The sequence below is a fragment of the Pleurodeles waltl genome, chromosome 7, assembly GCF_031143425.1.
Source record: "Pleurodeles waltl isolate 20211129_DDA chromosome 7, aPleWal1.hap1.20221129, whole genome shotgun sequence".
Classification (NCBI taxonomy): Eukaryota; Metazoa; Chordata; class Amphibia; order Caudata; family Salamandridae; genus Pleurodeles; species Pleurodeles waltl.
In genome coordinates, this window is record NC_090446.1 from 1,061,166,900 (window position 1) to 1,061,185,746 (window position 18,847).

The 18,847-nt window shown below is 41.2% G+C and overlaps 1 protein-coding gene across 1 annotated transcript in view; it reads right to left on the reverse strand.

Annotated features, from left to right (window-relative positions):
* SUZ12 (SUZ12 polycomb repressive complex 2 subunit) overlaps positions 1–18,847 on the reverse strand; it is a 628,949-nt gene that overhangs the window by 336,674 nt on the left and 273,428 nt on the right. The window contains exon 9 of the mRNA XM_069199996.1: positions 17,977–18,082. Coding sequence (XP_069056097.1) covers positions 17,977–18,082 — 106 coding nt within the window. The remainder of the gene's footprint in view (positions 1–17,976; positions 18,083–18,847) is intronic.

An 18,847-nucleotide genomic window follows, 5' to 3' on the forward strand; every position in this document is an offset into this window, starting at 1 on the left:
ACCCTGAGATTGGGACGGGCAGGTTTACTCACGGTTTGTTGCACCGTCGAGGGTCGTTCACTGTCGGATTCATCTGAGTCAGTTTCCTGGATGGAGATTCTTTCCTCCTCCTCGACGTCGAGCTGTTCTCTCGGTTTCAACGCCATTTGCAGTCGTCTTGGGCGTCGATCTGTCAAGGTTTTCTTCGATCTGCAAGCAAGCTTCACAAGTATCCTCCGTGTGTTCGGGTGACAAACACAGATTACAGACCCGGTGCTGGTCTGTATAAGGATACTTTGCGTGGCACTTAGGACAGAAACAGAAGGGGGTCCGGTCCATTAGTCTGGGACGATGGGTGTGGTCAGGCCGACCAGGCCTCGGTGACGAGTGGAAGCCCCGAAGGGCCGCCGAAGCGGTCTTGATGTTGGTGCCGATACACTAACACTAACCCGGTACCGAGCGATAACAATACAGTCGAATTTTCGATACTTGGCTAACTTTCCCGATTCGAAATACGTAGCGAAGAGGAACACGTCCGAACCCGATGGCGGAAAGAAAACAATCTAAGATGGAGTCGACGCCCATGCGCAATGGCGCCGAAAGAGAGGAGTCACTCGGTCCCGTGACTCGAAAAGACTTATTCGAAGAAAAACTTGTATCACTCCGAGCCCAACACTAGATGGCAGAACATTGCACAGCATGTTTATCTGCAGCTACACATGCCATCGAACATATATATATGCACACACACACACACACACACACACACACTTGTGAGCAGTAGCCTCTAATGGATCTTATCCACAGATTCAACTGGTATGGGGAGAAGACAGCGTCTCACTACATGTCCAACTTAAGAAGAATCATTATAAGATTATAGTTTGATAGAACATGACTTTTGCAGGTGCTGCAGTCTATTTATGGTTGTTCCAACAGATGTTATAGGGGCCATGGGCAGAAGGGAAAGCTGGCATAAGTTGTGCTCCTAGCCCATGGATGCAACCATTCACTTAACCCTAAAAACATCAGTACGAGACAACAAGTCACTAAATTTGCGTTACTCCGTTGATGCTACTTTTTGGCTACACCAGGGATGAGGGTTTAGGTCACTTAGAGACATTCATGATTCTGTTAGATAGAGCAGACTACTGCCCAAAGATAAACCTTTTGGATTTACCTCATTTTTCACTACCTGTCCAACATATGAACTATAAACACAATGGGGAAATAGTCTGCAATGATACTTGACGAGTAGTTAAATATGAATTTAGGCTCTATTCTGGACATATGTCAATAGAAGGGCAGTAATGTGGTTCAATTCAAATCTGAATTAGTGTGGAGAGTAGAACTTTATTATTATGACTCCACCCGACGGACACTGGCCAGTTAAATAGTTTTCCTTTAATATAGTTACTGAGCCCTGTCCTTCTGCTACAGGCATTCAGATTTCAATGTACTTGTTATAAACCTGGATGATTTGATGTCTTGCTCAAAGGTCTGCTGGAATACTACAAAGTATGAAGTAATGTCATGCAGTGTTCTTGCCAGAGGCTATGAGCTGCACTTGTATGACAAGCTCCACCACTCTTCATTTACAGCCCCCACCACAATTCTTTTCACTTAACATTTTATATTTAGCATTATTTCTCAATCCCACTCCACCTGCTATCTTCTATTTGTTTCAATTTTTCTTTCCCTTTAACAATGTCTGATACAGTTATGAATGTTTGTAAGCTAACTTTGGTCATATTTTATATCAACTCTGATCTTTTGAAATTCATACTACAATGGGTTACAAAAAATAGATTTGTAATGGTGGTCACAGAAAAAGATTACTGATTAAAATTGGTCTAACACTAAGGAACCTACCACTGACTGTTTGGAGTGTGGATCACTTTTTAAAAACATTCTTCTAGAAATTTCACATTAATTAGGTCCCCTGAAGAATCCACGCACACTATTATAAACATGAAAAGAGTGTCTAGTTACTAAATATAAATATGCAACTAAATCGCAAAGGAAATTAGGCACCAACGTTTTGTAAGGAGACGGTCATCTATTTTTAACACTTGTGGGGCCCACTTTTACCACTGGCATGCCATACTTCTAGCAATAATACCACCCAAAAGCCTCTAGGCTCCAATTATCATTATGACAAACTGTTTTGGAAGGGGATTCAGGATGCATGCAAAAGATGCTTTGATTTTTAGCTTAGTCTTGAATGTGTTGAAAGTACAAAAACAAAAAAAACAAAAAATCTCCCATATGTGACAAAAGTAAATTAAAACAGTGCAAATGTACTCTACTCAAGTAAACGGTACATAATGTACCAAGATAAATGAGTGGAGGCTTGAGAGCACTGAATGTTGTAATACTCAACCTGAATTCACCTTCTTCCCTTGCCCTCCTACCAATTTAAGGTTTATTTTGTTAAATGGAAATCAAAGGGCACTTTAGGGCACATTTTTCACATAACTGTCCTAGAAAGCTATGGTTTCTTAATGGGCTTTCATTAAATATTGCAAAACGTTTATATGATGAAGACGGCCCCTCTCCACAACTGGTACAGGTGACAGGCTTATTTTTAATTTATTGGACCTAGGTTTGCTTGCTGTAACTGTGCACAGACTTTTTACTGTGCATTTTCCATGGTGTTAACTTAAACACTTAAGGTTTTTTGCTTTTATGCTGTTGGTCGTAGTACAGCTTTGTGTTTTAAAACCTAAGGCTGCTCTCATCTAGCACTAGTCCTAAAATGCAGATGAAGGCTCACAGTTCAATATTAAACTCTTGTTAAGGAAAAAGCCTTTACTGTGGATTTAAATGATTCTTTTTAAGCAATGCAGACATATCAGATGGGTGCTAATTACTGAGCAACAGTATTTGTGATTCGATTTTGATGGCTCAATGTCAAACAATGTATTACAAGAATCAAATTGGGTCTAGTGTCTAAAGACCCAGCATGTGGGAGAAACCCAAAAACAACTCCATATCAATCAACACCTTTGTGTAGCTGATGATAGGTATTTTGCAATTTTTATTCTTGCTAGAGGCATGTTAGAAATGCTAGGCAAATGTGCCACAAAACAAACGACTGATCAATTGTGCTAGACTTTTGGCAACAGGTAAATACTGCTGTCCATCTGGTATATTTCAATGTTCCGCTGCCCAAGAAATAAAATAGGAGTGCATGTAAAGTATACAATCATTCCCTGCAACCTACTCATTTTTCATATCCTTTACGAGGTCTAAAGTCCTATCTGAAAGGTCGCGAAAGAAGCTACTCTGTGTAATGTATGGTTGGTGAAGAGTTTAGAGTGGTCTGTATGTGAAGAGTTCTGGTGTGTGCGCATTTTAAAAGGTGTTGAGGAGATCTGGGGCATCCACATAAAACAGTAGCTAGAGGTATTTGAGTTAGAGGAGAGCATGCATATAGCTACAATAATTACCTTATTAAATTAACATATTGTGACAGCTGGGTATGAAGATATGAACAAGACCGGGCCCATCCAAGAACAGGAAAAGTGCACCCAAAAAATAACCAAAAGCACCACAGTAAGGAGACTATGAAGTCAACCCAGCAGTTGAGACAGCACGCATCGAGGGTAACCTGATAAAGTACCATATTAATAGCTAAAGGTGTTCACCAGCAGAGATGCCAGAACACCACAAGGACAACCAGTGACATTACAGTAGTGTGTCTGTCAGGCCAACACTGAGGGAGAGAGGATACATCCAAAAGCATCAGCTTAGTGCCTCTCATGATGTATAACCCAAGGGAATAAGCCAACACACACCACTGTAGTGGGTCTGAGGTTATAAGTAATTTATGTCACGCATGCCTGGGAGCTATTATTACAAGAATCATTTAGGATGTTTTTAATTGTGTTTGTTAGTATGACAGTGGGTGGAAACACATAAGAAAATGCCTTGCACCAACTCATCAAAAGTGCATTCCCTTCTTGGCTGTGGATGGTAATGTGCAGGGGTAAAGATTTTACATTTTGCATTTTTTCTTAGCGGAATACATCCAAATGAATTTGCTTGTGTCTCGAAAAAGGATTTTACCATCATGATTCACCCCCCATTCATTGGAAGTTCCTATAAAACTGCTCAGAAATTATTTGTGAATGATTTCTTCTCTTGGTACACGGTTTGCAAACAATGCTATGTTTTCAAGAACAGCCCTGAGTCAGTTTTTTTTTTACAACAGTCTCGAAACGGAGATATTATTCCCCTTTGTTCACATCAAACATTGCTGGGTTGTAGTAAATCATATCTTCATCACCTTGCTTTAAACGTGAGTGAAAAGACTTCAAGGATCGAATTAATTTCTTCAACTGCATCTAGTTTAAATATGTGATAACTCCCTGCTCCGATATCGGACTTCAATACTTTTAAATTGCAAATATGCACAACTTAAATGGTGAAAGCATTGGACTAATACTTTTAAATGTTTTCCCATCATATTGTCCTCCATCATACCATCAAAACAAGTTTCTGCACACTTTGATCTTAATCACTAGATTCTTCCTTTCCTTTTTGACCACTAACTATAAAACTATTCTTCAGTGGGCTGCACATGTAAACCTGCATGTGCAATCAAATTAACACACAATGCTACAATTCACAGTAACTTGACAGTCTTCGCTACTAGACACCTTGTACAGCACAATTACTCTCCTTGATATGGGGGGACGCTAGTGCCAATTTTGTATTCAGAGTTGAATCTAAAAGGGCACTCTTCAATGGCATTGGAATTTATTTTTTCATTTGACTGTGAAACCCAGTTGGAATTGGATGAGAAAATAAACTCTCCAAATAGAGTGCTGACTTTGCTGGAAGGAACTCACCCTCAATAGCAAAACATACAAGAGAGGGTATGTAGTGAATCCTATTTAGTTTTAATGGGAATCAGGAGTTTAGTTTAGCCTTCTGGCTTGCAAGCTTGTACCCCCATCACCTAGTGACTTTTAACCTACTGAGCTTGCTCTGTTTTAGTACATTTATTTAATTATTTCTTTCAAAATGGCTCTTATGTTTATAGTTAGGAAGAGGTTTTAGTTTCACATTATCATGCCACACTGTGAAGGCGTCACTATCAGCGTCAAAGATAAGTGATAAACGTAGGTATTCACATCATGTACTTTCCCACTTACGTGAAAAAGGGACAATGTACCTTTCAGGAAGTTGTTTATATAATTGACAGCCCAAGCATGCCTTTTCAATTGTTTGGGAACATACCTTAGTCAGGGGTCCTACAAGATTTGTATAAATACATCTCACACAGACAAGAATATCAGAGGGATTCCTAACAGATGCCATCAATGCTACACGTCGCCTTGATGCAGACCCAGCCTTCGTTTCCCTCGGAGGCTGATCTACAGACCTCATTCCAAGTTAACAAGGGTTAGGGAGCTCTTCTCAAGGACATGGTACTGGCAGATTAGGTATATCATACCTAGCTCTCTTTAGGTTAGAGATAAGGTTCATCATGTTAAGGTTTTAGGGCCTATTTCACATCTATTTCATATTACATGTTATTGCAAGGGTCTTTCAATTCATTTACAATTATGTTTCTTGCACTGTTCATTAGCCTAATCATTGCAGTCCATGCAATTTACAGTAGATTACAGTCTTAATAAAACCTATTGAAAACGTTACTGCATCTCCCTCATTGCCTGTGTGTGACTGAAACCTGTTTCTCAGGTGAAAAAAGGGTCATCTCCGTTTAACCATGACTCCCCTGAGATGTCGCACACTTGAGTCCCTGCACAAAGGGTGCCACAGATCACCTTTTGGTTTTTGGTGAGGTACTGCTTGTGAGCTGGGAGGGTTGGGCAGACAGTTACGACTTGTTGTAGGATTGGCCTAGTCACCTAACCAGCAGTCTTGCCTGGAGCAAGAGTCCAACTACGACAGGTAAACATGAATGTTTTTCCTTTTTAGACAATCCTTCACCACCAACAAAGTTTACATAAAAAAGTCTTGGAGCTGACTTTATACTAAGTAGAATCATCTTGAACTGATGAGCCCCTTTCATAAACGTGCAGAACGTTCAGTGAGCTAGCTCCATGGGGATGTGAAAATACGTATTCCTCGGGTAATGAGATCACAACCTAAAGAGTTATCATGAATGTAAGTGTTTTGACAAACCTACTCACCTAAGGCAGAGGCAGTACTAGTTTTAATGTCAAGACCTGTTTAGAGTATTAAGTACACAAAGTAAAGACCTGAGCCCTTCACTTAGGGGGAAATACCTCAACCAAGACATTTAAAATGAATCCTTAATTTTCGTCTTTTTTTTTTTTTTTTTTACAAACAATGCAAGTGTTCTGCTTAACACTGTATTTTGCCTGATTGCAAGTGGAGTCTTCAAGAATCCCAAGCAATAAGCCCTTCCCTTAGGACATTTAGGGGGTTATTCCAACTTTGGAGGAGGTGGTAATCCGTCCCAAATGTGACGGATTTACCACCAGCCGTATTACGAGTTCCATAGGATATAATGGACTCGTAATACGGCTGGTGGTATATCCGTCACTTTACCATCACTTTTGGGACGGATTACCACTTCCTCCAAAGTTAGAATAACCCCCTTAGCTCTTTGTTTGTTGCAACAGACTTCCATTTTGCAAAGAAGTCATTTACCATATGCCGCGAGTATGTGTGTGTAAAGAAGCACTCCAGCTGGACAACTGCCCTCGTGGCTACCTTGTGATGGTGGTGGTCACTTATTTAAAGAGGATCTCCTTGAGTGTCTGTAGCACAAAGATATCCACCTTACCCCCTATCTACCGGACCTCCTCTACAAAAGGAACCTCTTGTTTGCAGAGTTACTGTTGCTGCTGCTAACATCCGCAATCAGCATCAATTTTGGATTGATAATCATTGTAGGTCCAAATAAACGTTACCATGGGAAGGTTGTCTCTATTTACAATAGCACCTCCGGTTTAGACCTATAAACATGCAACCATGCATATCTGTGAAACTGTAACCCTGTTATCTGCAAACCTGCAATGTTCAATGCATCTAGTTTTACTTAAAACATTAACCATTTTCCTCTCCTCTAACCGTTGTTCTCACCCTCTTGATATTGTTCAGGCAGCTGCAGAACAGTTTAATAATGGACTTGATTTAGCTAAGCACCATTGGGTGACTTATATTCTCTCCTTTTTCAGGCTCACCTAGGCAGCGCATGCACTGTCTCTTCGAAACATGTTGTATTTGTTCTATGGGCTATTGACATGCACCCGTCACCAGCCCATCGGATTTAATCGTTCTGATTCGTTCTTTTGTGTGCCTTTTAAAATTTCTTGTTTTTGCCTGGTTAATCGTTTACATGTTCTCCTTTTTTGGTGTGTTGCTCACGCCCCTGGACACTGACCCTGTTACATGCTTTACTTTTCTGTTCCTGATTTAGGACACTTTTGATGGACTACTTTCTTCTTTTGTTTGCCTTGTTCTTTTGTTTCTGTTTATCTGCTCTTGTGTGCACCTCGGTAAGGGTACGTGTGAGCAGAGCACCCAGCTGTCTGTGAGGTAACAAGGTCATTGCTTGCGGTGAACAATCCCTTTATTAGCTTTTGCTACATCTGCTTTTGTTCAATAAAATCTCAAAGAAAAGATTTGTTAACACAGGTGGGCTGTCTCATTACTATACAGCGCACTACAAATTTGATGAGAAAGTTCAAGTTAAAATGATACAGGGGTGGTTGTGCACCCAAGCAATTTCAATTTTGTTATGCTGGATGATGTGGCTATAATCAAAGATCTCTGGAGGAGGCTTGGCTCCATCCTCGGTGAGTAACAAGGACTGTTCTTTTCACCCTGACTGATCTTAAAAAATAGGAAAGCAGAGTGCCTCCGTTCCTTCCCATGCTCGTTCATTGTTGGGTTGTTTGCTGTTTTTTATCTCTCTTTCTCAGAAGTATAAACTTAAAACTTCGGGGTAGCAGGGACACCTTATTAGGAGTGTGGCCTGGCAAGCAAATGCCTCAGCGGTTCTCTCTAGGAACAAGATGCTTATGAGGAATAGGAAGCTTTAGAAATTGTGCAGGTTTTAGCACCCCATAAATATCTTCCCAACCAAATTCACACAGATCTTTCTCTACATATGCATGATCCAAAACATTTACACCACATGTGATCAAGTAGAACACTTTTAATGTGTCCAAGCACAGAATGTGACTTTGGTGGAAGGTCTCTTAGCGGGACTGATCTCGCGAACTCAGTTGTTGATACACCAATCCTATTCAAGTAATTAGCTCTCTACTTCTGCACCTGTCAGATTGCGTCGGCATTCATCCTGTGTAGTGGAGCTTTCTTGTTGCCGTGATTTAATTCATAAAACATGATTTGGAAAAGACCATTCATTTGCACAGCATAAGCCTGTTGGTTCATGGGATTGCCTTCCACTTCTTTGCTTTTATCTTCAAAGCCTTCATCAATGTTGTCTGCTCCTCTTCCAAACTCAAGAACTTTACTTTGTAACAGTTTAGCTTGGCTGATATTAAACAATGAAGTAAAAAATGTTAAGACCACATTGGGCATGCTTGTTGACTCCTATGATTTGCGGAGCTCTGGGGCATCACAACATTTTCATTAAGTACAAGATCTAAATCTTTCAGACCGTTTCTTGAAATGGTTCCTGTGATTTTACTGCATCCTGTGATCTTATTTTGGCAGCAAGAACTTCAGGAGCCAAATCAGCTGAGAACACCATGAGTGGCTCATTGTTTTCGTTAGACAAAAACGAATTCTGTCATACATTCCCACCAGCAAAATCTTAATTTCATTATTATGGATCAATACAGTTTCATCAATGTTGACCATTTTTTCTCTGATCTGAGTGTGAACCGGTAGCCAGCACTCGAGTGGCTTTAAAACTTAATTTGCTTTTTCAAAGAGTGCAAACTTAACTGGCATTTACTTTGCTGCTCAGAGCGCATTGTACAATCATATTTTCTAATTTAAGCATGCATGCAGTTCGGGTGGGCATACAAAGCTGCTGCAAATATTCACTTTGTTTACATCAGCTACTCTGCTGAAAACTCATCTTGGAAGAAAATAGCTGCACATAAAAACATGTTTGCCCTTTGAGACTCTCACACTCTGTTCGTTTGTCAATCCATTTGGCCCTTGTTCTCGCTAAACCACATACAACACAGTAAAGATACTCTGCTTTCTGATCAGTTGTTGGAGGTAGACAAGGGGTAGCCATCGACCTAAGTGGATGGACTTTGGGTTTGGTTGTCGCTTTCTCAAAAGACTCATTCTTGTTGCGATTTACTGATATCTTCTTTTTTTAACAGCTTTTTTCCATTGTATACTACTTGTAGCAGTTGTTACAATGATAAAATAAAAATATTTGATCCTCTTCACCCATTAGTTTCAATCTTTTGTGAACTTCGTCTTGATGTATTTCTGCAGCATCTCAAACTCTCTTCTGTCCAGCCGCAGCTTTCTTTTGGATTAGGTTGGCATATGACATTTTTCTTTGCTGAAGGAGTCCTCAGGTTTTGTAGTTCGTAAAACTGTCAGGAGGTAAAGATCCGCTGCAACCACCTGCTTCACTCATGTTTAAGAATTTGAATCAACAAAAAACCTGAAACAAAAACAGTAATAAAATAAACAACAATGATGACTAAACACTACTATAGAGCCACCATTTTGGAAATGGCAGAAGGGTTGCTCTGAGGAGTTATTTTCTGTCTCTATAAGACAACTTGACCCCACTGCAACACATCTGCAGTTTTCAAAAATGTTGTATAGAAAAAGAAATAAAAAGGAAAAAAGGCCCATACTTATCAAGGGAAAGAAAATACTTCAGTACTAGTCAAAATTACAGGAGGACCATAAAATATTTGAACTTATAAAATAATGAAACCATAAACAATGAGCTTAACATCCAATCTCCTCTGCGACTTCCTTTGCAGACTGCAATATAATATTCTGCCACTCTTCTTGTGCAAAAATTACTAGTGACAATGTTTCTTGTGATGTCCAATATCCCCCCATACATATTGTAACAACATATTCTGCCACACACTTTGAAAGTGTGTGCGCAAAAATTACTAAAGCGACAGTGCTTCTTGTGAAGTCCAATGTCCCAAATGGGTCATTTGCCATTGCAGTTGTTGTGGCAGTCAGTCCTCCCATTGATCTTTATTCTAGCTTTGAATATTTCCATGAACTCTACCGCCGAATGTTTATGCGCACATTTTCTGGATTGAGGGAAGCGATGACAGCCTGCCTGCACTTACACACAGCAATTTAAAGAGTCCACATAGTAACTTCCTATGCTTGGGTAGCATCACCAGAAACACAGAGTACAGGTGTTAGGGTTTTGTTTCCGGTGCCACACAGTTTGTATTTTGAGGTCCAAGCTTTTAATTAAAAAAAAGGATAATAAAAAAATAAAAAAAACACAGGGACAGGGTCCAGGGTTAAATGAACTCCTAGATAGACACGCATATACTTGAACTTAATTTAAAATGGATAGCCAAAACTGAAATAGGATTGTGGTTTTAAGGCTTATACGAGTTTATTACTTGCCAAACATAAGCTCTCCTGGCTAGCATCGCTTTGCCTTCTTGCATCGAAAGTGACCTTGTTACTTTATTTAGTATCCTTTTAGTCTCGCCAGCATGCTACTTGTGTAGTCTACAGATTGCTGACTTCAAGCAACATTAAGCCACATTGAAAAAAGCGACTAATTGAGGAGATTTAATTCTGCTTATTTATTTTATACCACACATCTGCAGCAAGTATATTTTCCTCAGCTGATTTATATCTATAGCACATCTTTAGGAAATAACTTTCTGAGGCCAAAATCTGTTTTGTTATGCCTAGTTCTAATAGTAGCTGCACTATAGAGTAAAAATGTCAGAGCTTAAGGACTAATCAGTAAGCTTTTGCAATGAGTTGGTCTGAGAATCTTGACATCTTTCCAACAGTTACATCACACCCATACACAATTGTGGGCAGCAGTTTTGCCTCCATAACCTTCTGTAAGGGCCCTAGAATAGGGCCCTTCAGTGATCGTGCAAATGTACAGGACGTGATATGGACGCAGTCTTTAATTTCATTAAATCCATGTACGAGCAGAAGGATTCTTCCTTCAATCGAAAACCATCCCCAGGTATTTATAGTTTTGTTTATTGTTAGTAGCTCGCCCTTGTATAGGATTAGGTAACAGGATAGCCCCCTAATCTAGGAGGATGAGGATTTATGAGATTTAATTCTATGGACAGGCTAGAAATTAAGATCTTAAGCAGTACTGGAGCTAAACACACCATTGCTTTAGGCTGATCATGGTATAAATCTTCATAGACAGCCGATTGCAATTGTTCATCTTAACATGAAGCCAAGTTTCAGTGTAAAAAGTTGGATGGCTCTTCTAATTTCTATGGGGATCCCCATAGTGATAAGTGACTGCCAAAGATGATCTCATGGAACTTTGTCAAATGCTGCCTATAAGTCAAGGAAACGTAAAAAGTAATGATTTTCCTTTAAAAGCTTTTTCCATGCATAGGGTTAGGACTGCCAAGTTGTAAAGTATCCTCTGGCCTGATCGAAAACTAGTTTGATTCCGTGGGATGGATGCCTGTCATTCTAGCCATATCTGGAGATCCTGTAATACTAAACTAAATTTGCTACCTTATCCAGTAAAGAATAGCTAGCCGCAGATTCCTTAACTTAGAATATTTCTCAGGCATCAGACTGGATCCGGATGTTTGAGCAGTAACCCTGTGTGCTGGTAGGTGGCTTCATAAGGCTGCACATCTGCATCGTCGGCACTGGACATGGCGTGCACGGTACGTATATAGGTTGCACCCCAGCACGTCGATGTCAGTTACTTTCACAACTTTCCATGTCAGGAGAGCAGAGCCACAATGAGAACTAACTGGTGAGAAATAAGCCCTTGAGAAGGGTGTTCCTTACACTGCAATCTGCTTACAGAGCGGGGTGGACGGCACTACCGGTAAGGAATCTGCAGCTAGAGAAAGTCTCTACAAGATAAGGCATTAGCAAAGGTAAGGAACTTGTTCACCTGCTAGAGATTTTCTAGCCGCAGATTCCTTACCTTAGAATAGATACACAAGCAATGTTTCCCCGGAGGTGGGTCAGCGGAGCCAATTTAAACCATAAAGTCATAATGCCCGCTGTAACAGGCCTGACTGTCCAGACAGTAGTGCTTGGTATACATTTGCAAAGATGCCCACATTGCTGCTTGAGAGATGTCCAAGACAGAGGCTCCACAGGCTAATGGAGTAGTTGCAAGTTTAACTCTGGTGGAACGAGCACTCAAGCCCTAACAGGATTGCTTTTTGGCTAATGTGCAGATCTTTATGCAGACTACTATTCATCTTGAGATGGTCTGTGTCTCCACAGCCTTCCCTTTCTTGGCTCCTACGTTCCACACACAAAATTGATCGTCCACCCAGAACTCTTTTTTGCAATGAAGGTAAAAAGACAACCCTTTTTTTGCCCAGACAATGAAGTCTCTCCTCCTTTTTAGAAGGTGAGGCTGAGTAAAGAAGGGAGGCAGGGTGTTGTACTGGTCTACACAGGAAGGAGTCCCAACCTTCAGAAGAAGGAGGCAAGTGTTGGAGTACCCACTTGTCTGGAAAGAAGGTGGCGTAGGGAGGGTGCACCAAAAGTACCTCCAATTGCTTACCCTCCTGGCTCATGTAATGGCCACCAGAAAGTCAGTTTTGATAGTCATAAGCCTAAAAGGACAACTGAGCAAAGGCTCAAAAAGGTGCACACATTATATTAGAACAAGGTTTAAATCCTATTGGAGCGTGATAAATGTTTTTTTTTGGGGGGGGGGGTTTCAGCCTTTAAAAACCTAGCAATTGCCGAACCAACCTTGAATAAAGAAGTTTGGGTCGGCATCACACAAAGTGCCAAAATGGCTGATAAATAACCTTTAACTGTGTCTAGACCAGAGCCCTGCTGGGCCAGCGATAAATTAAACAGAAAAACCTTAGGCAGTGCAACAAAAAAGGGTTGTGTTTCTACAAGAATACCATGCTACAAATTTATCCCAAGGGCAGGCACATATCAACTTGGTAGAAAGATGCCTGGTTGCGAGAACATCAAACTTAGAATGGAAGGTAAAAGCTGTGAACTGTTGCAGCTCAATCTCTGTACATGAAGGTGAATAGTGTGCATGTTTGGGTGCAGAACACTCCCCAGTTTCTGCGACAGGCGATCCTCTCGAAGGGGCAGTCTGATTGGCAGACCGATGCTCATGCTCAACTGCTCAGGATACCAGACTCCCTTGCCCAAACTGGAGCCACTAGGATAACTTTGGGCCGGTCATTCCTGATCTTCTTGAAAACTCTGGTAAGGAGTGGTATTGCATGCAGGAGGCCAGAGCTCCATTTGAGATAAAAAGTCTACTAGTGATAGCCGCCTTGGAAGCTCCAGTGCTCAAAACTGTCATTGTGCGTTCTCTGCAGTAGGAAAAATATCTAATCGACTCTTCCCACTGCTAAAAAAAAAAAAAAAGGCTTCCACCACTTGGAGATGCCATTCGTGAATAGCTAGGCATCCAGCCAAGTCCAGACAAGCAGAGCCTCTTGAAAAAGGATCTACTACCCCCACCCCACCCTGTTTGATGAAGTACCACAACGCAGCAGTGTTATACGTGAGCTCCTACACCAGCCTTCCCCTTGACGGAAGGAAGAAAAACTTTCTATGACAAGTGAATCGCCTGAAGCTCCAGCAGTTTCATGTGAAGCAAGGGCTCCACTGGAGTCAAGAAACTTCTGATCATCTCTCCCAGATGGCCACCCCGTCCCAGAAGTGATGAATCTTTCACTACAGTCAGCTCTGGTTGGTGAAAAGAAAAGAGATGGGTCTGCCACCAACCCAATCGCAGTTTATGAGCCACCACAGCAGATGTTTGGCAGTTCCCTTTGATATTAGGACCATGTAGGAGAGATTCCCATGATGTTGCACCCACTGGGACTTCAGGTCGTGATGCAGAGCCCACATATACCAACAGGCATGGTTAAAAAGCACGATGCATGAGGCCATGAGGCGAAACAACTTCAGGGTCACTCTCACCGAAATCCAGACTTACAGGCTGAAACAACAGTTTCATAACCTGAAAATCCTGGACTCACAGCTAGGGAGGATGGGCCAGAACCTGCAATGTGTCCACAACAGCATCAATGGAAGGGGGCGTCTGAGAGGGAGTCAGGTGTGACTTTGGCACATTGATAGTGAACCCCAGCGAGTGTAGAAGGTTTGCCAAAGTCTGAAGGTGGGAGACAACTGCCTGTGGAGAGCTCACCTTTAACAGCCATTCACCTTTGTGAATATCTGAGGGGCAATGGTAAGGCCAAAGGGTAGCTCAGGAAACTGGCTCAATGTGAACCGCAGCCCACATTGCTGTGGGCAGGCAGGACAGAGATGTGAAAATAAGCACCTGCAAGTCCAACGCTATCATACAGTCCCCTGGATTTAGAGCAGACAGAACTTGTGCAAGCGTCTTTAATTTTTTCTTTTTCATAAAATGACTGATGGGGCAGGTTTAGGATAGAGTGAAGGCTTCTGTCCTTCTTGGGCACCAAAAAGCAGTGGGAATAGCAACTGCGGCCTACTTCTGAAGCAGGTACCCTCCGAGAGCCAACACTTCCTGACGGAGCAAGGAGAGGTGGACCTATCTCTGGCTACCTGTTTCACGTGGTCTATGGGACTTGTGTCCTTGGCCAAGAAAAGGCTAGGAAGCCTGTTGGCCGTGGTGGCTGGGAAGGTATGGGGCAATAGGAAACCTATTCCGTGGCCACAAGAGGAGCAGAGGTGGACTGGCGTTCACAAGAGGCCATAGACAAGCCCAAGGACCTGGCCATGACTCTGCTGTCAAGAAAGCGCTCCAGCACAGAGTCTGCCTACTGTCCAAAAAGATAAGAGCCATCAAAGGGCATGTCCATAAGCCAGGCTTGGACAGCACCTGAAAAATCAGTGGTTCTCATGTAAGCGCAGTGCCACAGGATCTCCGTTGATGAAGTTGCTCTACTCAGCAAGTCTGTCACCTTCAGTCCACATCGTATATGAAATGTTGCTGCATCTCTCCTGTCAGCAATTGCTTGGGACAGTATGGTGATGGCAGTTGAACAATCTGATTGCATGGGAATATAGGCCCAAAAAGGCACGGGGTGTTCAACGACCGCAGTGCCAGGCTGGAGAAGAAAACATTCTCTGTCCAAAGGTATCCAGCCTCTTGGATTCCCCATCAGTTTGAGAGGTAGGGAATGCGCTAGGGTTGTTGACATTAGCAATGAAGGCTTGGACCACCAAGCTCTCAGGGATGTGGTGCTGGGTAAGGAAATTGGGTTACCCATGAGCAAGGCAATGGCGGCGGACAATTGTCCTATGCAAAGGAGCCCTTGTGCATGGTGTGGACAAGGCCCCCAAGTAGGACGTCGGTAAGGGCTTCTTTAAAAGAGCGTAAAGGTTTGGAAGGGGCTACTCCCGGCTGAAGCACCTGTCAATTTGTGTCATGATTGACCACAAAGAGGGCAACTGAAGATACAAAATATCAACCACCTACGCACCACCATAGCGAAACAGGCTCCCTCCTTTGTAGACATTGTAGGAGGATAGACCAAAACAGTGTCAAATGATGTGGGTTAGGAAACAGCCGCATGTTAAGATTACAGCAAACTCAAGAGCAGCTAAATTAATAGTCTTCTGCAGCTGAGATTATCCAATTTGAGATGCTTAAACAGCCATTAAGAATTAAACTTGCCCTCTTCAGTGACATTTTATAAGTACCACAGACTTTATTCTTTCTTGATCCATCCTAAAACGTCATGATATTTAAAAAGATTAAAATACCAGAACAGTTAACCACAAAAGTTCATAATGGATAGAGCAGTTTGGTCTCTGAATACGCTGTTCAAATGTGGTCTGATACTGATCTATATAGACAGAACTAATTTGTAAGGTGCTCCTTTGCTAGTTCAATCATTAAACAGCAAGAACTACGTCACATGTAAGTAAACATACATGCAATTTTTTCACATCATTAACTGCTGGTTGTATTGATGCTAGCAAATTCCACATTCCCTTCCCTCATTAGATAATAGCTCTGAATCCAACGTTGGCATACTTAATGCTGAGGATCACCTCAATACGGGAGATGCTAAAGATGCAACCTTTAAAACTGGTGGATCACTATGGCAGGCCCACAGATTTAAGTCCTGCTGCAATAAAGACAATGTCTTACATATAAATACCTTATTAGGTCTGCTATTCTGTTTGACTAAGATGGCTGCCTGGAAAAGTGCTTCAGTAGTAGTGCCACACTACAGAAAATTATGTGGCGAACTAATCAGAGTAGATCGACATGACGGATCAAGGACAATGATGCAACACAGAGATAGCAATTCCACAGGCCTGCAGCAATTTTTTCTAGAAAATGAAGAGGGACATGGTGGACAGGATACGAAAATTCAACAGTTTGGGGAGATTTTCTAATGCATGATAAACGAAACCTTTTGCAGCTCTGCCAGGACAGGCAATTTTAAGAACCCTAGGTAATGAGTACGGAAGCAAAAATGGACTGTGTTCCAAGTGGGAACTCAAAATATTAAAGAATTGAGCTCTTTCCGGAACCTACAAAACCCATTCCAAATTAGATCCAATTACACAACCTGGGAAAATTTAAAAACCCGAAACTGACTTAGCTGGTTGAGGTACATTTGTAGGATGGGGCAAATATAGTTTGCCAGAGAGTAAACTGCACAATTAGCCTTAGAGTACCTAATGTGTACATAGTATCTAAAGCCAACAAAACATTAGCAGCTTTCACCATCAAAGCTAGTTTTTAAAAACAAAAGAACATAAATTCAGTGAACAAAGTTTAGGGGATGGATTTTGAGAAATCGAGAATTTATAGGCGTTCGATCCAAAACCTTTCAGTTCTAAAACACAAATCTCAAGGGAAGACGATATCCAACCGATCCACAAGGCAAAAAAAAAAAATTGATTCAACTGCGACCATTCGACAATGCACGGCAAGTCATAAGAGAGGGCAGAGAAACCCATCATGCTTCATGGCACACAAACTAAAAAACAGTGGTTTACTGTTTCCCTATTTTGGAAAAAGAATGTCTAAATGGATGCATAATCTATCCAGTTGAAGAATACTCGAAAAATTCTCAATATTTTAAAGCGATTTGCAAGAACAAACTAAGTAAGAAAAATATCAAAAGCATTTATTTTCAGAGGGTAAATTATAAATTCAAACAGTGCTAGAGCAGTGATCACATAGTACAACAAAATTGAACAAGTGAAGGGTGTGCATAGATAAAAAGGTCAAAAGATTCTTGATTCCAAAACTTATTCAAATTAATGGGGGGTCAGTGGACTGTATGTAATGCCAATTGTTGACTGTTTCCACCGAAGTGATGCTGCAAGGTCATCCGGTTGGGGAATGTTAGTCAAGTACTGAGTGGGGTCCAAACCTCCAGCATAGGTGGAAGGTAGCCAATAATGGAATACACAGGAAAAATCAATATGGGTGGTATTAATCCAGCATCTCCCTCAAAAGCCCAACTGCTCAGTGATTTTGATATTACTTACTTCCCCTGATTTCTTCATCACGTATAAGACATAGTCCTGTTTTCTTACATTGTTCTAGACACTTAGAAACATATTACAGAGGTACCCATCAAGATACCCATCACCTTATCGCTATATGCTAGATCATTATGCTTTCCACCAACTAGCATTGCACTCAGTTGTTCCCACCTAAGTTCCCACTAAGAATATCCACAAACATGTTCCCATTCAATGAGTGGCAGTGACAAGAATAGCATATCTCATTTTCAGTTGAACTGGTTAGGTGGAGTAAGAAATCAGATACAGGGCTGTATTCTGGTCATCACAAAAACGATTTCCTAAGGTTTACTGGGCAAGACAAAGTTATCAAACTTCATAAATCTTTAAGAAATGTGCATGGTGATTATTTGATACCTTGCCATCAAGAATAGTTTCCCATGTTGCTCTTTTCTTGCTCATTGGGCATTCTTCCATTTCCTGCATGGCTACTTCATATTCCCCGTCGAGTAATTGCAAACGCCTTTAAAAAAAGGAAAAAGTTATAGTGACAAATGGTCTGCTGGCACTCTAGCTTTTGTAGGCTTTCAAATGTACACACTTCAGGTTTAAACTTAATAGAAGAAAAACCCAAAAGCAAACCATATCTTTTTTGGAGGAATTACTAGGATATTGATGTTTCCAGAGGTAAAACGTCTAGGATCTGTAATAGCTTTAAAACCTTACAGGGAGTGCAGAATTATTAGGCAAGTTGTATTTTTGAGGATTAATTTTATTATTGAACAACAACCATGTTCTCAATGAACCCAAAAAACTCATTAATATCAAAGCTGAATATTTTTGGAAGTAGTTTTTAGTTTGTTTTTAGTTTTAGCTATGTTAGGGGGATATCTGTGTGTGCAGGTGACTATTACTGTGCATAATTATTAGGCAACTTAACAAAAAACAAATCTATACCCATTTCAATTATTTATTATTACCAGTGAAACCAATATAACATCTCAACATTCACAAATATACATTTCTGACATTCAAAAACAAAACAAAAACAAATCAGTGACCAATATAGCCACCTTTCTTTGCAAGGACACTCAAAAGCCTGCCATCCATGGATTCTGTCAGTGTTTTGACCTGTTCACCATCAACATTGTGTGCAACAGCAACCACAGCCTCCCAGACACTGTTCAGAGAGGTGTACTGTTTTCCCTCCTTGTAAATCTCACATTTGATGATGGACCACAGGTTCTCAATGGGGTTCAGATCAGGTGAACAAGGAGGCCATGTCATT